At 36.6% G+C, this 22357-nt stretch overlaps 1 protein-coding gene across 5 annotated transcripts in view; it reads right to left on the bottom strand.

Moving 5' to 3' along the window:
* Positions 1-22357, bottom strand: part of SLC25A21 (solute carrier family 25 member 21) — a 249933-nt gene that overhangs the window by 48578 nt on the left and 178998 nt on the right. For all 5 annotated transcript variants that reach the window (XM_027637729.1, XM_027637727.1, XM_027637730.1 and 2 more), the window contains one exon: positions 17714-17797. In XM_027637729.1, the coding sequence (XP_027493530.1) occupies positions 17714-17797 (84 nt within the window). The remainder of the gene's footprint in view (positions 1-17713; positions 17798-22357) is intronic.

The following is a 22357-nucleotide window of genomic DNA, read 5'->3' as shown; positions in this document are numbered from 1 at the left end:
CACCTGGGCACACTGCTGGCTCATGTTCAGCTTCCTGTCAATCCAAACTCCCAGGTCCCTTTCTGCCTGGCTGCTCTCCAGCCACTGTCCCCAGCCTGTAATGCTGCAGGGGGTTGTTGTGGTCAAAGTGGAGGACCTGGTAGTGGCCTTGTTGAACCTCATCCCGTTGGAATCAGCTCAACTCTCCAGCCTGTAGAGCCCTCCTGTCCCTCTGTAGAGCCCTCCTGCCTTCCAGTTGATCGACACTCTCCCCCCAGCTTGGTGTCATCTGCAAATTTGCTAATGGTGGACTCAATCCAGATCATCAATAAAGATATTAAACAGGACTGGGCCCAACACTGATCCCTGGGGGACACCACTAGTGAATGGCTGCCATCTGGATGGAGCACCATTCACCATCACTCTCTGGGCCCAGCTCTCCTGCCAGTTCCTAATCCAGCACAGAGTGCCCCTGTCCAAGCCATGGGCTGCCAGCTTTTTCAGGAGTATGCTGTGGGAGATAGTGTCAAAGGCTTTCATGAAGTCCAGGTAGACCACATCCACAGCCTTCCCCTCCTCTACCAGGCGGGTCACCTGGTCATAAAAGGAAATCAGGTTGGTCAGACAGGACTTGCCCTTCCTAAACCCGTGCTGGCTGGGTCTAAACCCTTGTCCATCCTGTAGGTGCTGTGTGATTACACTTAGGATGATCTGCTCCATAACCTTACCAGGCACTGAGGTCAGGCTGATGGGCCTGTAGTTTCCCGGGTCCTCCTTCTGACCCTTTTTGTGGATTGGCGTAACAACTTCCAATCATCTGGGACCTCCCCAGTGAGCCAGGACTGTCGGCAGATGATGGAGAGCGGCTTGGTGAGCTCTTCTGCCAGCTCCCTCGTCACCCTTGGGTGGATCCCATCTGGTCCCATAGACTTGTGGGGATCCAAATGGCTCAGCGGGTCGCTAACTTTTTCTCCTGGATTACAGGGGGGCTATTCAGATTCTTATCTCTTTCTACAAGATCCAGAAGGCAGCTGTCCTCAGGACAACCTGTCTTACTGCTGAAAACTGAGGTAAAGAAGGTGTTAAATACCTCAGCCTTTTCCTCATCTTTGATAATTATATTCCCACCCATGTCCAATAAAGAACGGAGATAGTTATGAGCTTGAGGTTTTACAGTGACCAATATCCCAGGGAGCTCATCTCTACTCTCCCTCCTCTATGGCTACCAAAAAGGGCTGGAAAAGGGTGGTTAGACCATGCTTCCTCTCAGGGAGGTTGTTGTTAGAGAAGTGAGAACTGAATGTCTGGTTCAGGATGCAGTAACTGAAGCTAGTGTGGCCCCAGGCAACTGTTATGTTGCTATGCTGGGTGAGAAAAAGGTTGATGAAACTCTACAGGCTCAAGCCAACAGACTTCAGACTTCAACAGCTAATTCAGATAATCAGGGGACAACTGGGTTTCATGAGCAGAGATGGTGCTGCAAAGAATATGCTTCCCAGCTTGGGGTACTGCAAGACTCAAATTTGCTCTGTGGAGCAGCCACTTGACTGCAATTTCAGAAGCTTTCATATCCCACCTCTTATTGGTGTGTAATTGGTCCAGTGGGGAGCACTTCTTTCATTTATGATCCGTGGTTCATTGTCACCCCTCAAAAACAGTCAAGAAGACAAACATCAATTATTTTACAGGGGAAATGATAGGAAGAATTGGTCACTTCTCTTAACCAGAAAGTCAGGTTCAGTTACCTTCTTCCACATATGCAAGGGTTTCTTTGAGGGGTTTTTCTTTTGGTTGTTGTGTTCTTGGTTGTTTTTGTTTTGTTTTGTTTGTTTGTTTGTTTTTTATAAATTTATTGTCATAAAGAGTTTAGGGAAAAGAATTAGAAGCTGTGACTCTATCCAGATTCATTATCACTGAGTCACAGGCCATACCCTCTATGGATACATTTTGAAGTACAAAGTTGCAACAGAAGCATAAAATTAGTATTTCCATCTTTACTCTCCTTCAGCTATGGCTACCAAAAAAGGCTTTAAAATGGTGGTTAGACCCCATTCCAGCAAGTGGGAGCTAATGGTCTGATTCTTCTGTGTTCAAGCCCTTTAAGCTATTGTATAAAGGAAAATATATTTCAGAGGCTATTATTTCTCAAAAAAGGTAGCAGATGCAAATGTACTTTATGAGGAATCTAATCATATTGTGTGTTTTAGGTAACGTCTGGAAATGCCTAGAAGTGGATTGAGCCTACCAGCTCTCTCCACCTGGCAACTGCATGAGCTTTCTTTTACAATAACAGTTTTAGACTTAGGTGATAATATCTTTTTCTGGACATGGCTCTTTTTTGTCCCATTGGTATGTTATCCAAGCTTGCAGTTATGGTCCAAAGAGAGCAGTTTATTTGTGTTAACTCTGTTTTTCTCAATTAAAAGCATAATTGCAGTTTGGAAAAATAGTAGCTTATAGCTTGTTAATGGAACCACACATTGGTTTTCACAGCACTAGAACTATTGGTACAGATTTTCTGGTTTAAGTGAAATGTATCTGTGCAGGACTGGTTTTATAAGCAGCTTTTATCATAAGCAATTCATACTGTAGATTTACAATAGGTGTTCTTGCAGTTTCCCAGTTGTGGGGCATTGCCCATACTCTAGGTTGCAACACATTGCGCTTTGTCCCAGGATCTATCCTGGTAAGACTTTCTTGAGATATGTGGATATGCACAGTGGTGCTCTGACCACATCTTCCTCCCTGCAGCACTTTGGTCAGCTTTATTGTTTAAGTGTCTTTTGGATAGGATGATCATCTTTGTAGGCTGCTAAGCAAACCTTGGACAAAGTAGATTTTGTACTACATGTTTAAGGGTTATTTCAAAGTTCTGCTAAATACAAATAGGTGCTTAGTTTAGTTTTTTTCTGATGAAGGACTGTCAGGCAAATATATGAAGTCAGTAGCAAACCCTCAGGGCTAACAGAATTCTTAGTTCATCTGTTTTTCTATGATGGGCAAGGAGTGTCATTTAGATGTTTCTATTATAGTTACACATATACTTATATAAGTGCTTTTTAATTAACTTCTTCCTGTGAGAGAATTTCTATTCACAGGTGTTTATAAAGTGGTCTCATGTGAATCACAGAAGCAGAAGCTTTGGTTATGCATCGGTTAAGGTAGGAAATGTAGACAGGCAAGGCTAGTTGGAAGGCTATCAGGCATCCTCAGTTTTCACCATTGCTATCTGCAACTTTTTGTATGACAATGAAAACTCTATCTAAGATTAAGAACAAGACCTTTCACAAACAAAAAGAATTGCATTAAAAAATTTACAAAAAATAGAATAATAGATGGTGATTAGCCCATATATTTTAGGTACTTTCTACACAGTTTTCTCTGAATTCGTATTTTATACAATTCCCATGTAGACTTGTAGAAATGCCTGTTAGACATCTGTTGGCACAATACATACATATTATTTACATGACAGAATTATAGGTGTCTAAATTCTGCTTCTCATGCTGGATATCTTAAAACTTAGGGCAATTGTAAAATTAAGAAGTGTGTAATTTAATATGTTGTCTTAAACACAGACTTAGGTAATATGCCAGAAAAACCTCAGAAAGGTAGCGCAGAAGTACTTGTGGGTCACTAATGAATGTGGAAAAAGTGTACTGTTTATATAGAGCCTACGGCACTGTAGACTATATATAACGATCACACAGCAGGACAGAAGCAAATTTACATGCTATGCTCTGGAAGGCAATATGAGCTTCATTTTGAATGAAATGACTTACCTGACACAGAAGGCATTAAGGAAGGTTCTAAGAAGTAGGTAAGCAGCGGTAGATTGTGCTGGTCAAAGATCCTGGAGGATCTTTGTGAGGAGGGCACTCACATTTACAAAACAATGGGAAGGAGTAAATTTTTATATACTATGACTAGCTAGAGTATGAAAATGAGGGTTGTATAGCAATTACAGGTTGAACTTGAAAGGATCAATTATAATTTAAAAATAAGCATAAACATTTTAGCAACACATATTACCATCTATATTATGATAAGGTGGTAGTCCATGTCCCAGAAGCAGGATATCTATTAGGTCATTTGAAACTGGAGTTGCTATAGCAAACATTCTAGCTAGTAACTAAATGCAGAATTTTTATGGACATGGTTAGAAGCAATATTTTAGTGCCCCCCCACCTCGACTCAAACTGTTGTGCACACAAGGCTAGTAACAAACAAAGGGTAACACTTGCATGGCTTAAAACTGTGCCTTACTTTTCATATGTACTAGGTTTACTTATATCCTGGAATATAAAAAGGAAATTAATCATCTTTATGCCACCAGAAATTATTTTAATGAATTAGAAATTCCTTGGATATTATCTGAACTTCCCCAAAAATTTGCAAACAGCATGAAACACAATTCAGACTTTGGCCAGGGCAGATTCTAATTTCCTCGATAATTTTTTAACCCTATCTTTTCTCAGTACAGCTTCCAGAATAATGCCAACAAGTAAAGAAAGCATAAAATCAGAGCACAGACTTTCAAATCTGGTGTAGGAGTTCCTGGAATACTGAAAAAAAAAAATCTGTAAGAAATACTGCATGACTTTTTGAACACCTCAATTCCATTTCTGATTAGTTCATGAGTGACCTGTCAGGTTCTGTGGTTAGCTCTCTGTATGTTTCCATGTTTAATCAAAACACTTGCACAGAAAATAAACCTTAAGACGTAAAGTAAGAGTTATAATAAAATTACTATTTAGGTGTAAACTTGCATATAGTGAGTAAGGAGGAACTGTATTTTAATGGCAGCCCTGAGTTCTGTTCCTTAAAAGAGAAAGAAAATTTAAGGCCTGATATAAAGGCTTTAGTGAACAGAATACTTTCCACTGACTTCAGAAGGATGTGAATAAGGCCCCTAAAGTAACAACTCATTTAGTACTGACTGCTAAATTTATAGCACTTCTTTATTTTCTTTGAGCATAACAGCATCCATTCATCACACTGCAGTAACAAAGCCGTAACCTGATATATGACAAATATTACAAGCCTAATGGCTGATGTCCATTACTGACGGGGCCTGCTCACCATTTAGAAAAGATTGGCACTGAAGGATTACTGAGCAAACATAGCACCTGAAAAAACTTGCATGCAGGAGTCTGTCATCAGGTGTGTGATCGAGGGCATTATCCAAGAACGCTGGTTCTTATCTTCAGTTGGAAACTGCTGGAATTGCCAACAATTCTCAACAAAGAGCTTCCGTCATGGAAGGCTGATACACCGAGCCAGTCTGGTGATGGTTTACCTTCCCAAGGCTTCATTCCTTTTTATGGATCACCTGAGACCAAGCAGCACACCAGTCGTTAATAGCTTAAATAGCAGGACAGCCTAGCAAACTGATGACAATCAAGGGAAAAACAACCCTTTTTGGTAGAAAGACAAAATTCCAAGCATTCCCTCATGGTAACTTAGAAAGATCTACTTCGAAAACTGCATTTTCCCAAACAGGATACTGAGGAAAACTTTCTTGCCACTGATTCCTAGCATTTTGCAATGTCAGCTAACTTTCCTTGTATTAAATTGCTCACTAGTCAATTTTTCACCTTTTACACCAGTATAATTTTTCTCAGGAATACATTAAATTGCTTTCCCCCCCTTTTTTTTTTTTTAATGTAACTCCATATAAAATTACAATTATAAAATTTTGGAGAAAGTCCATGAAAATTGCTATTTGTTAAAACATACTGTTATTTTTCTTGTTGTTATATTACAGGTTTGAAAAATTACTAATTATTTGCACCTGGAGACATTTTACTATTCCCAAAATTGTGAAAATATATTTCATTTGCGTGGTAGTTTTTAAAATGTATCTGAAAATTTTGGTTTGCTTTTTACATATTTCCTACAGAAAATCTAAATTAGTTTTGATACTTAAATGAAATTACCCATTTATTAAGAAAATACAAAAAAGTAGATTAAATACTTTAATGTGTTGTAAGCCAATAAGTGTAAGAAAATGTGAATATTATGCAAGTATTCTATTTTGCATTTTCAAATACAGAGGCATATGACATAAGAATATACTAAAACAAAGGCTGAAATGCTAATTAGCTAGTATTTCAGTTCTATCCATGACATTTAAGCCAAATTTAGGCTTCTAAATGACAGTGACAAAAAAAAGAATAAACATTACCTATATACTAAATAGTAATTCAGACTGGAGATAGATGATATTTCCAAATAAAAGTGGTATAGAAAATGAGCTCTTAAAATACCTATGATGTTTTTGATGTTATAAAGTATTTTATACTAAAAAATAGTTGAATTAAGACATAAGTGGAATGTATAATTTGTTATGAAACAGGACTTTGCAAATTAAAGAAGATACATTTATCAAAATTAGACTTTTGTTAAGTCAGGATATAAAATTAGTTCATGTGGTATTCAAATTATGAAAAAATGAATTTCATTAAGAAATGTTTTAATGGCAAGTGATCTGAGCCTCTACCAAAATTAGGATGCATCAATACTGAAGAAGCATTTGTCCCTGCCATAGAGTTCAACTGCTACAAAGAACAGCAAAGAAATGTATTGGGTTTGGCTACCAGATTCCTATGATGTAGAGGTGTTTACTTATTATGGAAAATTCCATTTATCAGATTAAAATAAGCCCTAAAAAATAATTCTGTACTTGGGACACCCAGTGTATGATAGCCAGCTACAAAAGAGCATATACGCAAGTTCAGGCAAAGCTAAAATACACGAAAATACACGAACACTGAAGGCAAGCTGTAAAAAAGCACGCAAATTGATCTTGTATTCATAACTGGAGCCAGTGCTTCAGTTAGAGTTACTGCCTCATATGTTTCACAAAGCCGTCAGAAATTCACTACGAAGTTCCTGCTGGCTTACTGTGAAAGCAGCTTTCTGCACTGGATAGACAGAATGCAATGGTGCACTTTATTCATGCCTATATGCACGCATTCCTGGAAGGAGACGCAGCGTGTTATACATGCACTACACTTGATGTAGACATTTTTAAAATTAAATAAAACTATTTTTACTGCATTAAAGTTAGTACTGATATTTATAGGGTAAAAAAATCACAGCATACTGTAAGTAAAGTTGCGTAAGCAAAGAACATGAAAACTAAGAAACTAACCTCATACACACTTAGAATTCTATTTTCTCTGAAGAGGTAAATAGCATAACAAGTAAAATAGACTATTTTTCACAGTTCGATTCTCTGAATCATATGGAATGCAATGTACCCTGAACTATGAGTTAGCACTATACAGAAACACAGTCTTCTAAAATATTTCCATACCCCTTGCTAATTCCATTTTATCCTGTTTTATTTAAGATGCGTTCCATGGAAAATCAACATAAGTGTCAAATATTCATAGCAATTTACATTGCCTTTTTATTTTGAGTTGGCTCATTGCTTTGGAGGAATATTTTCTTCTCCGTGGTCAAGTATAGGATTACTACATTTCTCAACATCTGGATTACTAAATTTCTTTCAGAATGTAGAGCATGATATACAGGAAAACTTCAGCTTGGGTAAGGAGCATTGCAAAGAGAAGAGGGTGATGGTGTTAGAGATGAATGATCAGCTTACCTAGGAGTTACTGCTGCAAGGGTAGCTCTATGATTCAACAAAAAGAATTCTGTCTGGGAAAGACTGCCTTCCTAACAAAGATATATTTTAGGAGTTTCTTATATAATACTATTTGTCTTCCAACACTAAAAAAAAACAACAACAAAGTAATTTATTAGGAAAAAAATTGAAGACACCTACACTTTTGAAGTAGGGAATAATAAAAATTTTTTAGTTAAACTATTATAAGCAATAGTTTTACTATTAACTTAACTTACCCTGAAAACAAGAAAATTATGAGTACTGGAAAAATTCTACCTATTCTAATAGCTGGTTATTGTCTCACTACATCTTTGTAATTTACAGCTAAAACAATGAGCTAATGTATATAATGTAAAGCTCAATCATTTCTAAAGTGAAAATATTTTGTTACTGAATACAATAGCTGACTTTGCATGGAATCTTCATCTACTTTTTTTAGAGATTTAAAAATTTTAAGTGTTCAAGTTAAACTAAATTACATATAAATAAACAATTGAGGACTATTGTAATTAAGAGAATTGGCATAAAAGAGACAAAGCTGTGTTTTCAGATTTAACCAGTGAAGAAATGAAATTAGATGAGACAAAAACATGCAGATTAGAGAGAGGTATAATAGTGTCATTACAAATAAGTACGAAATATAGTCTAAGAAATATACTAAATGTATGTAGTTTGATTAGTTAGATCAAGACATGAAAAAACTGATGAGGATTTTTTCTCTTGCTCATTTCAAACTACAACTTAGAAACTTCTATTTGAGAAACAAAGCTTTTGACCTAAAACACTGGTGCTCATCTTCACAGGTATGCTTTCTATGGCTAAAATAAAAATGCTTTACTTTGCATTTTATGCTGTCTGCCAGGTATTTCCTGTGAACATCCCATCTAAAATCTCCTGGTTCTAGTAACTAATGTCTGTAAAGAAAATCCTGGCAAAAGCATAGTTCTAAGCTTCATAAGCAGCCATTTTAAACAGAAAACTGGTTTTCTTGTGTTGACAATCACATTTTAAACTGATTCCTTCCAGATGAAAAGATGCTATTTCAAACAATGTAATAAAAGTGTGAAGTCAGCTGTTCTAAGGATATAAAACTGATTTATCTCTTCTCTGGTCACTGTTTTTTTCCTTGATACGGTGGAATTTTTATTTTAAAGGAAAGGGTAACAAATAATGGCTACCAGAAACCCAATACTACAGAGAAGTAAATAACCATTGCCTTTTAAAGAAGCACAACACATAACTGCAATTAATTTTGCACCTCATGATGCCTCTACTACTATGTTTATGAAATGTTAAATGTGATAGCTAGATTCACATAACTGATAAATAGCTAATTCTGACAGTTAACTACTGACAATGTCATCATCAGATTTCAGAGCTATTTCCTTTGGTAAGAAAGAGATTTCAGATAGATTTCAGATCCTTTTATCTACCTGTAGCTGGGTACAACAGCCTTACCCCGACTCAGATTTGAGAGACCACAGCCCCCCCCTCTTCCCACCCCCACACCCACCTGCTCCCTGCATCTCTGTCAGGGCTTGAATCAGTTTCTCACATTTAAATGCAGGTTTCAGTTCTGGAGACTCTAATGGCACTAAAGAGATACCATTTCAGAACAAGCAAGTTTTTTAGGGAGAGATCCCCCAAAAGCAGCATGATCTAAAAGTATGGATTAAACTTAATTTAGCCACTTAGCCTTAACAGCAATTCCTGAAATCCTAGCTCAGCGGATACACAGCCGTGGCCGTGATTAAACTCAGAGGGGCCTCGGTTCCTGACCTAAGAGGTTCTCTCACTAGTTGAAATTTTTGTAGGGCCCTGGGCAAGCCAAGGAAGCCCTGGAGAAGGACAAGACGTTCGGTACAGCATGTACAAGCTCTTCCCAGCTTTCTGACTCTAGGTGGCTCTCAGCTCAGCAGCTTGGAGGCACTGTGGTTTCGGGGCTCAGATGTAGCACCATTTCACTGCCCGGACTGAGGTGAATGGTGCCAGGTAGAAATGTCTCCATCAGGGTCCCAGGAACAAACATCTGCTTTACCACTATGAAATACTGCAGCCTTTCATGCTGAACCAGTTACTGAAGTGGGAGAAATTTGTGGCCATTATCCTGGGCTACCAAATTTGGAAGATATATTCTTTGCATTCAGAGAACATAAACACATTCAGATAATTTAATGATAAATCACAGTATGATATTTTTGCACACACTAGACTTAAAAGGAGGTTTATTATAAGCATAATTATCGCATTGATCTATTGAAATATAAGGCTTGAAATCAACAGGAACATAATGTGGCAAAATGATGAATATTCTTGAATGTTAAAATCATAAGAATTAAAAAATTTAGTTCCGTTGATCTTTTACTAACTAGAACAGACAGATAAAAATGGATTGCAAACAATTCTTGTAGGTACCTTTTTACCACTGTAAGTATGAGCATCTTATAATGCAGTCATCTGATTCCAAGGAGCTATTACTAATGTTATAATGAGTTCTAACTATGTTATAGTAGTAGAAAACAGAGACACTTGAGAAATCATATCTTTAAAACAACATGATTATGAAAATATTCAAAAAAAATTCCAATTTGTACCTTTAAAAAATAAAGATCAGACACCCAACGTAAATGAGTGGCCTTAGCAAATGATAACTAGCGCCAGTTAATGTCCAGCCTATTTCCTTCTAAGATACTTTTAAGATTGACATGATTTTATTGTGTTTTGCTCCTATGGGAAATAAATACGCATGTGTTTCATCTTTAAAGTACATGAGTCTCAGAAGCAATTCTCTTATTTAGAAGTGTCCTTGTTTACTGTGTTGCCTTATATACTAGATTAAATTTTGCAAGCAAAATGTGTGTCCATCAGTAGTAAAAATGTGGTTAGCCAAACGCTGCCCTTAGTTACACTACTACAACTTCACTGTATTTCAGACAGCTACACACATAAAGTTTTTCACATTCCAAAGCCATTTCTTTATGTTTTCAAGTGTTAACATATGAAGATGGGGGGAGGGAACCTCCAGTCAGGAACAGAGAATTCCTGCTTGAATGGGATGATGAAAACCTCATGACAGTAACATCACTAAATACTGCTGACTATCTGGAGACAATGTGGTTGACAGAACAGGGAGCTAGTCAGGATATCTTGCAGTCAGGATATCCAGCTTCAGGCTTAAACCTGCCACTGTGTCCATGTATGCCCTCAGAAAAACTCCTTCACAAAATGGACTGCTGAATAAGTCTTCAGACCTCTTCTGAATTAGAAGCCTGTATCAAATAATGCAATTTTTTGTCTAAAACACATGTTCCTCAGAGCTTTGATATTAACATGCTACCATGGGGCAAACAAACGACATAGTATCAGGCTGCTCTGAAGAACCATCTCTGTCCATGCTCTAGTCCAGATCTACTTGACTCCCTGACACTTTACACTCCAATATCCCCATCTATATATTTGAGATAATGGTACTTCCTTCTTTTGTGAAGTGTTTTGAGACCTGTAGGTTAAAAGAACAAATATCATCTTTGTTTCGTGATTCACTAGTGTTGCAAAAGCATCCAGCCACTTGGGATTGCTGGCACTGGATTATTTGTTGGTTTGTTAATTGTTGGCACTGGTTAATTTTATCTTAGAAACTAAGAATGCATGAACATTTTATAAGTAGGCATCCATACGCATATGCACACACATTTTAAAACATAATGAGGCATCAAAAATTTCCTCACATTTTTTCTACCTTTACTGGGAAATGAGACAAAATTGCATTATCAAATGTGAATGTTTATTTACAAAAGAAAGCAGAATGCACATCACCTTCATACAGATACAGAAAAGATATCTTCTTTGTGGCCATATTTGATCTAAAACCTTGTGAGCATAATACAAATCAAAATCTTAAAGTAAATTATCATGAAAATTCATTCAGTCAGATTTTATGTGTTCCTCTAACCTTGAAAGTGGTCTTTATTATGACTTTATTCAATATTTAAATTTCATGGCTCAACCAGAAGAAATTCCAAAATTCTTTGACTGTGGGGCTCCTAGTCTATGCTGAGGTACAATTTTTCTTTTTGCTGTAGATCTGTGAGACCAGTTTCTCTCAGGGACACGTGAATCCTGTCTTCCAAATTTCAGAGGCATGAGGCCACTTCCTGAGGAGTATTGTGCTCAAAAGTAAATTGACTGACTAAAAAGTTGATAAATTTAATTATATACTACAAGAATTTACCACGTCCCCATCTAGGTTCTGCAAGCTCACAGTCCCTGACAATACACACATACTAGTTTTTCTAACACTGAGCATTTCTTCTTTAAAGATATGCAAAGCAAGAACAAGGGTTCAAAAATTCAGCCCTAAGTCTTTAATTTTTATTCATGAAAGCAAACACCTTTCACACAGGTTCACAGTTTAAGCCATTGCACTATCCTTTATAATTTCAGTTACAGTTCTCAATTCAACAATTTATTATAAAGCATAATTGACACTTTAAGTTTCAGATTATATTATTTCACATAGGAATGTGATAATGACTTGTGATACTCTAAATCACAGGTTTTTAGTGAAGTCTGTAGTAGACACAATAGTATGGCAGGAGGATGCCAATGTAGCATAATGTGACACACAGAATAATTCTACAATATGACAGATAAAAAGAAGAAAAATTAGCAATATACTATGAACTATGGGAATGTATCAGGACATATACAGATTGACATTTTGGCGGTGTAATGCCCTTTTTTTCGCACCTTCAATCTCACTTTAGCAAGGCTGGTACAAGTACCATGGGTTTGTAGTATGAGATAGGCTGGTAGGACTGGAAGAGAGATGGATCTAAATGTAGATTTTTTTTTGAAGTACAAGTGCTAGCAGACTCAGTGTTCAGGTGGAAGTTACTGTTCCTGTAGTGAAGGTAGAAGAGAAAAGGTGCCTGTACTTCAGTTTGCAAGATCACATTCTCTGGTGGTGTAGGTGGGTCTCTACTAAGAAACAAGATTCTTGAAAATAGTAAGCAAGTATGGGTCCAAGCTCATTTCTGCTCCTCCTGGTCTGAAGTGCTAACAAGAAACCAAGGAGTGAGGCAGATAGCTCTGTGTGTGTGTGAAATAGCATCTTAATCTACAATTTCTGTTTGTCTCAGAACACTGAAAGCAGAGCCTAAAGTCTGGTCTGTTGATACCACGTGATGCCTCTAGTAAGTGGAAATGAATCTCCATAAATGTGCACTGAGAAAAAGGAATTTTTGGCATGACTGACCATGTCACACTTCCCTGGTTGGCAATTTCTTTGAAGGTTTCAGGCACAGTATAGCCAAGTACTTGTATATTGCGTAACTCTTATTTGGCAGCCTTATGATAGGTCTCCTCATCTCAGCTGGAAGAGTACATATACAGCTGGGCCCCAGGAATGGGCAGTGATGATGCTGGTGAGTGCCAGAGGCCGGTGCTTGCCTGCAAGGCTGCCAGTCTCCTTCCCTGACCTGCTGGTATTTAGAAGCAGCAGAGTATTATCTGCAGCCAGCTGGGAGAGCCAGGCCTCAAGAGCACTGCTGCAGTCTCTCAAGCACTTGTTACCATGACAGAGAGTTGATGAATAGAGGCAGGACAAAGGAGAGTGCTAGCAAATTCCTTAATTGATGAACAATCGCTAATATCACATAAACCAAGAGCCCTCCAGCTTCTGCATGTTTACTGATGACTCTGCACTCATCCAGCTCCTATTTAGTCTTGGCTGTTCTCCCACCTACTCCACCCATCGAGAGACAAGTTTTGCGCAGCTTTATAACCTAATCCCACTAATGTATGAGTCAGGGTGGTGCTTATTAAAAAAAAAAAAAGGTGTGTGTGGTCATACAGACAATTATAGGTACAAGAGACTGGTAAGGTGGTGCCGAGAACAAGAAATAGTTATAAAGTCATTGGGCTGTGTAAATATGGAGGTAATTGCTCCTTCCCAAACCAAATTAAACAATCAAATAACTCAGCAGAAGTAATGAAATCTCAAATGATCAACAACAATTGTGCTTTGCACTTTCCCAGGACCATCCAGTTCTAAGAAAGCCTAAGAAGCACATTAAACTGTAACTTATTCAAATGCTGAATTATAAAGCTGGAATCCAGGACAATACTAACTTTTCTATTCCAGACAAGTTAACAGTGAAAGAGAAGGTAACAGGTTTCTTGATCGACTGCCTACCAAAAAAGCCAAATATAATCCAGAACATTTACTGTTAAAATTATCAGCCCATGAAAATCCAAATTTATAAGAACAAAGTTGTTTACAGACTTGAAATAACAGCATCCATAATTTTAATGCTATAACTCCAAATTAAGACAGTGCAGATGGGCATAATTTTCTGTTCTTAATATGAGACACAACACCATGTGTCTTTAATATAAATGCAACATATACATTCAGCTAGAACATTGGTTTATTCTTACATTTCATATTCCAACCTAAGTGACTAGGAAAGAAAAAGTGAGTGAATACAAGAGAAGCAAAGATAGTGATTATATAAAAATTGGTCATTTAACACAATCTAACCTTTTATTTGTAGGATCTAAAACGAATGAAAAGTTTTCTCTATTAATAGTTTCAGTTAATCCTGTATCCAAACATTTTCCCCAATAAACATCAGATTATTTTTATGTTGGCTATAAAGCTGTCACTCCTCAATGAACAGATACGCTGGTGAGTTTACCTCACTGTCAAAGATCTGTCAATTCATGCATCATCTCATAAGTGAAATCAGAGCACCTCGGCTGCACGGCTTCTGGCAAATCCGGCTGAGCAGAGGCCGCTCATCACCTGAGAGGATCCACACTGCTGCAGACCCCGTGCAATTAGCAGCAACTGGACACTCCCAAAACAAGTTCACAAAAGCCCCAAAGTTAATACTGCTGCCTCCCTTTAATAGAAAACTATGTGACCTTTAAAGCTCTGCTTGACTTAGCCTTCGTTTAGTGAGTCTCAATTAAATTTTATGTTTTGTGGCTCCCATTTTCTTGTAAGACAAGAAAAGAGTTCAAGAGATAGATCCTTCTTTGAAGAATTTAATTCCCCATGAAGAAAATTTATTTCATCTAAAGAGCTGGTCAAGGTTTGGGAGCTTTTTAGGGCTTTTTTTTCCTGTGGTTTTTTTGTGGTTTGACTTCTACTGTTTTGTATAGACAGAGGAGTCTTCTCATGCTTTGAAATGGACAGTATTCTATTAGTGGTTAGATGGGAAATATTTGCTCTGTTCTTTTCATTATAATGAGGAGAAAATCAGAGGGATGGTTAAAGAATCCTTGGCATTATTTGTGATGAAGAAGCTTTCCATAAAATCATCAGATTGTTATTGTGATACTGTAGTAACATACTACTGGTTGATTTTCAGTAAGAGGCATTGCAGCACATGAAACATTTGCATATATGTTCATAAAAATAAGTACTTCCTAGGCTGCATACTTAAACTCAACAAGATCAACAAATCAAGGCATTATAAAGGGTCTTGTTTGAACCAGGCTCTGACATCCGTAGTTGCTACTACTGAAAAACATAAGTACGAATGAGCATAAGCAGTATGTCCAAATGTCAACATTTTCAGGGGCAAGCCATTAGCAACACTTCTTTTCCCACTGTGATCCTTTATTTAATTAGGGTTTTTTGGTTGTCAATTTGACATAGAATCACATATGCCAGAAAGGAATTTGGAGTGCTGGAAAAAGATGCCTAAACTCTTTATAGTCAGTGTACACTGATTTAGATATTTCAGGAAATCAGTCTAAAAATGCCACGCACCAAAAGGGGTGTTTCATATTGTCAATATGAAACAAACATGGGACATAAATGAATTTTTTATTTCCTTCTCACAGATTTACACACCTGAATCTGAATACCCCATAAATTGATTTTGTTTTCTTAGTATCTAAATGTGAAGCCCTTTCTTGGTGCTCTCTTCTGCATATTTTTGTGGTCACCCAAGGAAAGGGTTATCAGGATTCAAGTTTTCCCCCAACTAAAATAATTCATAGTCACCTCCCAGTTCCTTCACAACTATCATAATTTCCATGCTCTAGAAAACCAGACAACTATAGACAGGAATGCAAGACTCACGGAGTCAAGTAGGTTTTTCAGGATTAGCTGATTACTTTTCTTATTTTTAACAAAAATTTAAGATTATATTTTATCTAAGATTTTTCATCTTCTTTTTTCCTAGTGCTTACAATTGCTGACTGTTTAAATGTGACTTTCTGACTCTGTCTAACTTCCTGGAGAAAAACTGGTCATAATAAAATTTGCTTTTCGTTTAGATCAGTATTGACTGCTTTTGAAACAGGTAAGTAAAACTCTGTATTACCTCTAGCCCCACAGAAATTTTGTGCAATCCACTGCTAAATTGCGATTTAAATTTATAATATTTTCATATTATCATCTCCTTTTCCTGCTCAGAGATTCACGAATAGATACAAATATTAAAAAAAATATTCTGGTTTTGTTCCAGTATTGGGGCACAAGAATTCTACAGGAAAAAATCCCATGAACAATCAATTTACTTGGAAGCTGTCTCTTGATTTAGACTCATTCTCCAGATATGTCTACTTGACCTTAATTTTACATTTTGTGAATCATTCAACAAAATAAAAATATTAATGTGTTTGGAAGAGATAAATACTATTCTTATGCTTACTGACTTAAATATTGAAACTGGTTCTGTGTTTAAAGTTAGTTTTACATGATTGTAAATATTAATACTTTAATTTTTTGAGGATCAATAAAAATTAACATATACTCAGCCTAGAAAACCTCAGAAGCCACAAATTACCATGTTTGTGAAATCTTTTTAGTTTTTAAGCTTTTTAAAGCCTTATGGTGATAATACATATCATTAACCTTTCAACAAAAATGAATTTACCACTAGTAAGGGCAGGCGTGACACCTTCCTCTTTCAACACCTTAACAAAACTCTGCATCTCCCTGCTTTGTCATTTCAAACCATCTGGTTCTATATGTATGTACTTATGTAATAAGTAGCTTAGCTTAGCTAAGCCTCATTGCAAGAAACAAAACTGGCCTAGTTATAAATTTTCACTGCTCACCTCACCTCTGTTATTCCAGTACAGCTTGTGGACAAAAGAATTCTGTGCCTCACTGCACCTATGCTGCCTCCATACTCAGTTTCTGTGCCACTGTATACATGAACAGTTCCGTTCTGATGAATATATAGGTTGGACTTGATGACCTATAGGTTGGACTTGATGATCTCAGAGGTCTTTTCCAACCTAATTGATTCTGTGATTCTGTGATATACGGATAAAAATTGGGTTGCTATTGTATTTACAAAGTTTATGGAAAGCCTGCCAGCTACTCAAATCTGGGAGTTACTGATTAGAGTTACCTTGATTAAAGGCTAGCTCCCAAAGAGCTCCTGTGGATAACAGGCTTAACTTTAAGCATATGATTGGTCCAATTACATTCACTGGCTTTAACTGGACTGCTCATAAAATTAAGCCTATATTTAAATGCCTTTCTGGATCAGAACCCAAGTCCTTTGGAAGAGCTCAGGCTTATAGTACCAGTACCTTCCGAAGGCAGTACGATTCAGGTAACTAATGACCATAAATCTTTTTTCCATATTCTGTCAAACTGAAAAGCTGTGGAATTTTGCTCACACAGATCCTGGAAACATTGTCTAACGCAGGTAACTGGGAATGCCAGTTTATCAGAGCTTGGAAACAAGTGCTCCACTGATCTGGTAACAGCTCAGGCTGAGCTAGTTCTGAAAACCAGGACAAGAAGAAAGAAGAGCCTAGATACATAAATACACTGATGTGGTCATCCTGCTTCTGGTGCTGAAGCATTGTTTACAACAGTGTCTCTATACAGCTGTGCATTCTGATCTTTAACATACCCTAATAGTAAAATTTGACATTGTGAGTCTAATTAAGACTAATTAGACTTTTCAAATTGTGCTCATTATGTAAGACTACATGTTTGTCAAATTCTGTCAATTGCAAAAAAGAAAGAGTGGAATATAAAGAGGATCTAATGTCTGGAAAATGGGTGATTAAGAAAGATCTCATAAAATTGACAATTTTAAAAACATATACTCTTACCCTTCTCGTTGGAAAATAGTCCTAAAACAGTCCCCCAGGCTCTTGTAACTGGTTGGATCAGTTTTCCCTCTTTGAATTTGGAACCTAAAAAAAAATACAATTTACATCACAGCATGAGAAGTCAGGGATTTTAAGTCACTTTTAACTTTCCAATTATTATATAAAAGGAGTTTTAAAGGGTTTTTTTTACGTCTCTGATTCATTATTATATACTGTTCCTGATATACTTATTAACACTGTTTTCATAGAAGCTGTTAAACCAAGAAAAATAGAGCTGTAGTAGTAACTTTTTGTGTAGTTTATGGAACTCACAGTATAGCTATCACCTTTGACATTTACACCTCTTTTTAGTTGTTTGAAAAATAAGCTGTTAACCCTGTGCCTGGTCCAAAAACCATTGAAACTAATGTGAGTCTTTGAGTCAAATCCTGCTTTTGAAAATCTGAAATGGAATACTATCACGTGTTTCTCTTCTTATATCTGACACAATTATAACAAAAATCAAGCAGAGACATGAACAAAAATTAGAGTACCATTTATTTTTCATAATTTAATAATAAGATGAACAACAAAAGCAAGCAATGAATTATTCTAATTAACACCTTATTTTCTCTATTCACATTTTGACAACAATACAAATTTCAACATGAAGCTTATGGCCTTGAAAGTAAAATAAAGATTATGATTTAAGATTGCAAACATCTTATTAGTTATGATTTATATTAGTTATATGTTTAAAAACTAAATTTTACTGTCTCAGTTAGAGAACCCTATTTCTTTCAGTTTTAAAACTGCAGCCAACACATTCAAGTAAACAGTACAGAGAAGTTTAGAATACATTTTTAGCAATAAAACCTCTTTCTAAAATGCTAATTACCATATAGCATATAGCCATATATGCTAATTACCATATAGCATTAAAAAAAATAAAAATATTGATGTGAGCAATTCCAGCCCCACAATAGCCCCACATCAGGCTAACATTACATTTATTGGTTTTATCACTAAGCATAATAATAATTCTACACAACAGTTTCAAGAAATAATTCACATTACAGTCAAGTACATCATACACCACAGGTATGCTGCTGTTCTGAGAAATATCTATTGTTACTTACACTTACGTAAGAAATGAAAGTATCTTAACTCAAGGTTACACAGCAATATTCTCCCCTCTCACAGAACTCAGTAGGGTCAAATCAGCATCTGTATTGTGGCAAAATGCATTAATTGCTTTGAACATCAGTATTTCTGTGCTAACACATCTAACATTTTATTCAATTCGAGGGGAAAAAAGTCCAGTGATGTAATACAATTCATTGGGCAATTATAAAGGCAAGCCCACACCTTTTTTGAAAATTGTTAGAAGGAAACACTAAGTCCCTCCATAGTCCTAATAAAAGTAGTTCAGGCACATCTGGGATCTCTATCTGGGGCAACCTCCTTTATTAGCACAAGAACTTGCTGCCAAGTTGGCAGAGAGAAGAATGCTATTCAATAGGCTTACGCTCAAATAAGACTTGATCCATAACATTTTGTCTGAAAAGAACCCTTGGGATATCTAATAGTTGAAAAAATGCCTCAATGCCATCACACAAAGTCCAACAGCAATATCACCTACAGAAGCTTTTACAATGTGGCAATCAAGTAATCAAAATCATCACCGAAAGTAGTTTCTATGCACATTTTATTATATTTAAGACTTGATTGTTTATATATCTCAGTTCAAAACCAAAAAGAGCTTTCTTTTTCTTAAAGAAATCTTGCATAAACTCACCAGTAAATATCTTTTTCCAAGTATTTAAAAATAAAGTTTTCTTAAACCAAACTCTTTTCCTTGAATTTCAAAATTTGTCCTGCTTGTAAACTCAGAACAAAATATCACTGTTTCTAAAACATCCTTTGAATAATGTGCTTTGCTGTCTCTCCCCCTGCAAATGCTCAAGCATGTCCTACTTGCACATGTGTAAGGTTCCCCACTAAATCATGCATGCACAACTCTTTGTAGAATTGGGGCTGTAATACCAGACTCACCATGGATCTCAACAACATGGTGAACATATTTATAGAATTTTGTTTACACATTGGCAACTTCTCATCTAAATTTAAATGATTTAATAAAAACATATCTTTGATAACAATAATGAAAATAATAGCATAAGAAATGCAATAATACCATATGTAAATTGTGTTTAATCAGATGAAGGATAACATTTTGCTAAAGAAGTTAAATCAAAGAAGCATTACATTTATTTCAGATTTTTGTTTTAATGTAGGTAAGATCTTAGTATTAAATGAGTCCATTTGTAACACTGAGTCACACAAATAATATATTCCTTCCTTAAGGGTTTTTGGATCCATTCCTTCTCTAGTAAATCTATTTTATAGCTTTAACAGCAATCCTAAAATACATGCCAATTATGTGCTTCAACCTAGATCTGCGAATTGGGTTCTTTGATTCAGAATTGCTTGCCTCAATAAAATCATGTGTAACGTTTTAATGAACTAGCTAATTGATCAGCAGCACTTGTTATAAGAAGCTCAAGGAAGAGCTGAAAAAAAATTATTATTTTTTCTTTTTAACTGGAGATAGCAGCAGCCATCTGTATTAGTAATCAATAACACAGAAGAGCTAAAGCATTTACTTAAAAAAACCCATCACTGGCCTGTTTTAATGGTTGTTTAGAGGAATGAACACAACTGGGGGATATGTCAAGGCTATCTCTGCTTCAAATCCATTCATTTCTAAAAACATTATAAAATGAATTTCATGTGTTTTTGAAAGCTGGATCCCCACCTTGTATCCTATTAGCTTTGCTAGACCAAAAAAGGTAAATTCCCCTATAAATATAATTGGAGCACTACTTCTGATCTAATTTATAATTTTGAAGTGTGAAAAGAAGAATGTGTAGGCAGCTGTCAGCAACATGCTGAACAGACATACGTGCAGAAATGCTTTTGCTGCTCAATACCAGCATCCAACAAGTGTCAAGTCAACGGACACTCCAACACGTTATGTGTTTGCTGCAAGCTTTATCACCTTAGAAATGAGTATCAGGCTAACTTTCCTCCCTTCTCATTTTCCTGCTTCTTGGTTTTCTGGGCAGAATGTAGTGGTGCTGAGCACTCCCACCCTGGGAATGCTCACAGACCTGTGGGAGGCACTTGGCCCCACAGGTTACTTCTAGCCAGGACTGGCCCAAGCATCTGCTGCCTACCCTCTCAGCTTCTCACAATTCCCACCTTCATCTCTCCTGCCATGAGGGACCTCACAATCTCCTTTTCTGGCTTATACCAGAAGTGTAAAGGGCTTGGTCTCCCATGTCCCCCTTGCAGTACCTTTGCAGTAGCTTTGTCAGATACAAAAGTGCCCTGATATTGTTTAAGAAAAGAACATTGGTGTCCTTCCCTGTTCACCCTACAAGACACAAGGCTGGGATCTCAAAAAGTAGGAATCGTGTAAAATTATTTGAGCATTTGGGGTCTGTTTAAAAGGCAGTGAAAACTGCATGACCTAAACCCATGAAAATATTTTAGCTTACCTGCATTAATCAGCACTACAACTACTACTTGTGAAATGAATAAACCTAAATTGTTGTTATTTTACTAGCGTGAGAGAGAGTATTTTTTTTATGATTATAACAGTCCTTGGTCAATAACTCCGAATGGGCTCTGCCTGAAATCCCATAATGTAGAAGATGTTTGAGTTCTTTCACCAGTTCCCTGAATCCCTTACCATTTAACAAGTGATACATCCTATTGTGGAGCAATGACTCTACATAAACATACATATCAATTACCAATGCCTAATTTCTTACAATTCTTGCTAGATTTTTAATAGCCAGTATTTCATTCTGAGTTTAATAAAATTCTCAGTCCACATCATGCTTCCCTGCCCCCATTCCTATTGCAGAAGTCCTCTAAACAGCCTTTTCTAATACAATCAATATCTATAGAAGAAGGAGCATACGTCTGTGCTTTCTGAAAAAAAATTAAAATTCGCTCATGCCCCTCTATAATTTGCTAAGGTTTTTGTCCATGTTTGCTAATATCTCATCAAGGTTGTCTTATGGATGTCTGCTACTACAGTATCCTGGTATTTAATGTTTAAGTTTGTTCACGACAAGGTTACCTAAAAATCCTCCCCCTTTTATTTACTCATCTGGGCTGGAGAGGGATTTCCAACTCATACTGAAATTGCTTTAGTCATCTTAAAATCTAAAAGGAAGAAATCAGTATTTTCATCTCTAGATTGAAGTACACAGTGAGCAGTCAAATCCCAGCTACGCAGGACAACCACAATGTGATGTGGAGCAGACTAGGCTCATTAAATTCTTGCCCCTTGGTTTGCAAAGACTATATGCTCATGAGTAAATTTCAGAACCTCTTTCTGCTTTTATGCAGAGCTGTTGACTAGTTTCTCAACTACAAAGTTCAGAGAGAAAAAAACCACTGACTCAGAGAGCCAAGCTTTGTACCAGGCTGCAGCACTTGCCAACAAGTGGCAGCCTTAGCTATATTTTATTTCTCTGCACATCTTAGTAGGATTTCATCATATATTCTATTCTATTTTGAATGCAGCTCCTAACATTTCCATTCATAATTAGGATTTATGCAGTACCAAAGCAAATAAACTTAGGTACT

The sequence above is a fragment of the Corapipo altera genome, unplaced genomic scaffold (genome assembly GCF_003945725.1).
Source record: "Corapipo altera isolate COAL_440 unplaced genomic scaffold, ASM394572v1 23, whole genome shotgun sequence".
Lineage (NCBI taxonomy): Eukaryota > Metazoa > Chordata > Aves > Passeriformes > Pipridae > Corapipo > Corapipo altera.
This window is presented reverse-complemented; position numbering and strand designations above follow the sequence as displayed.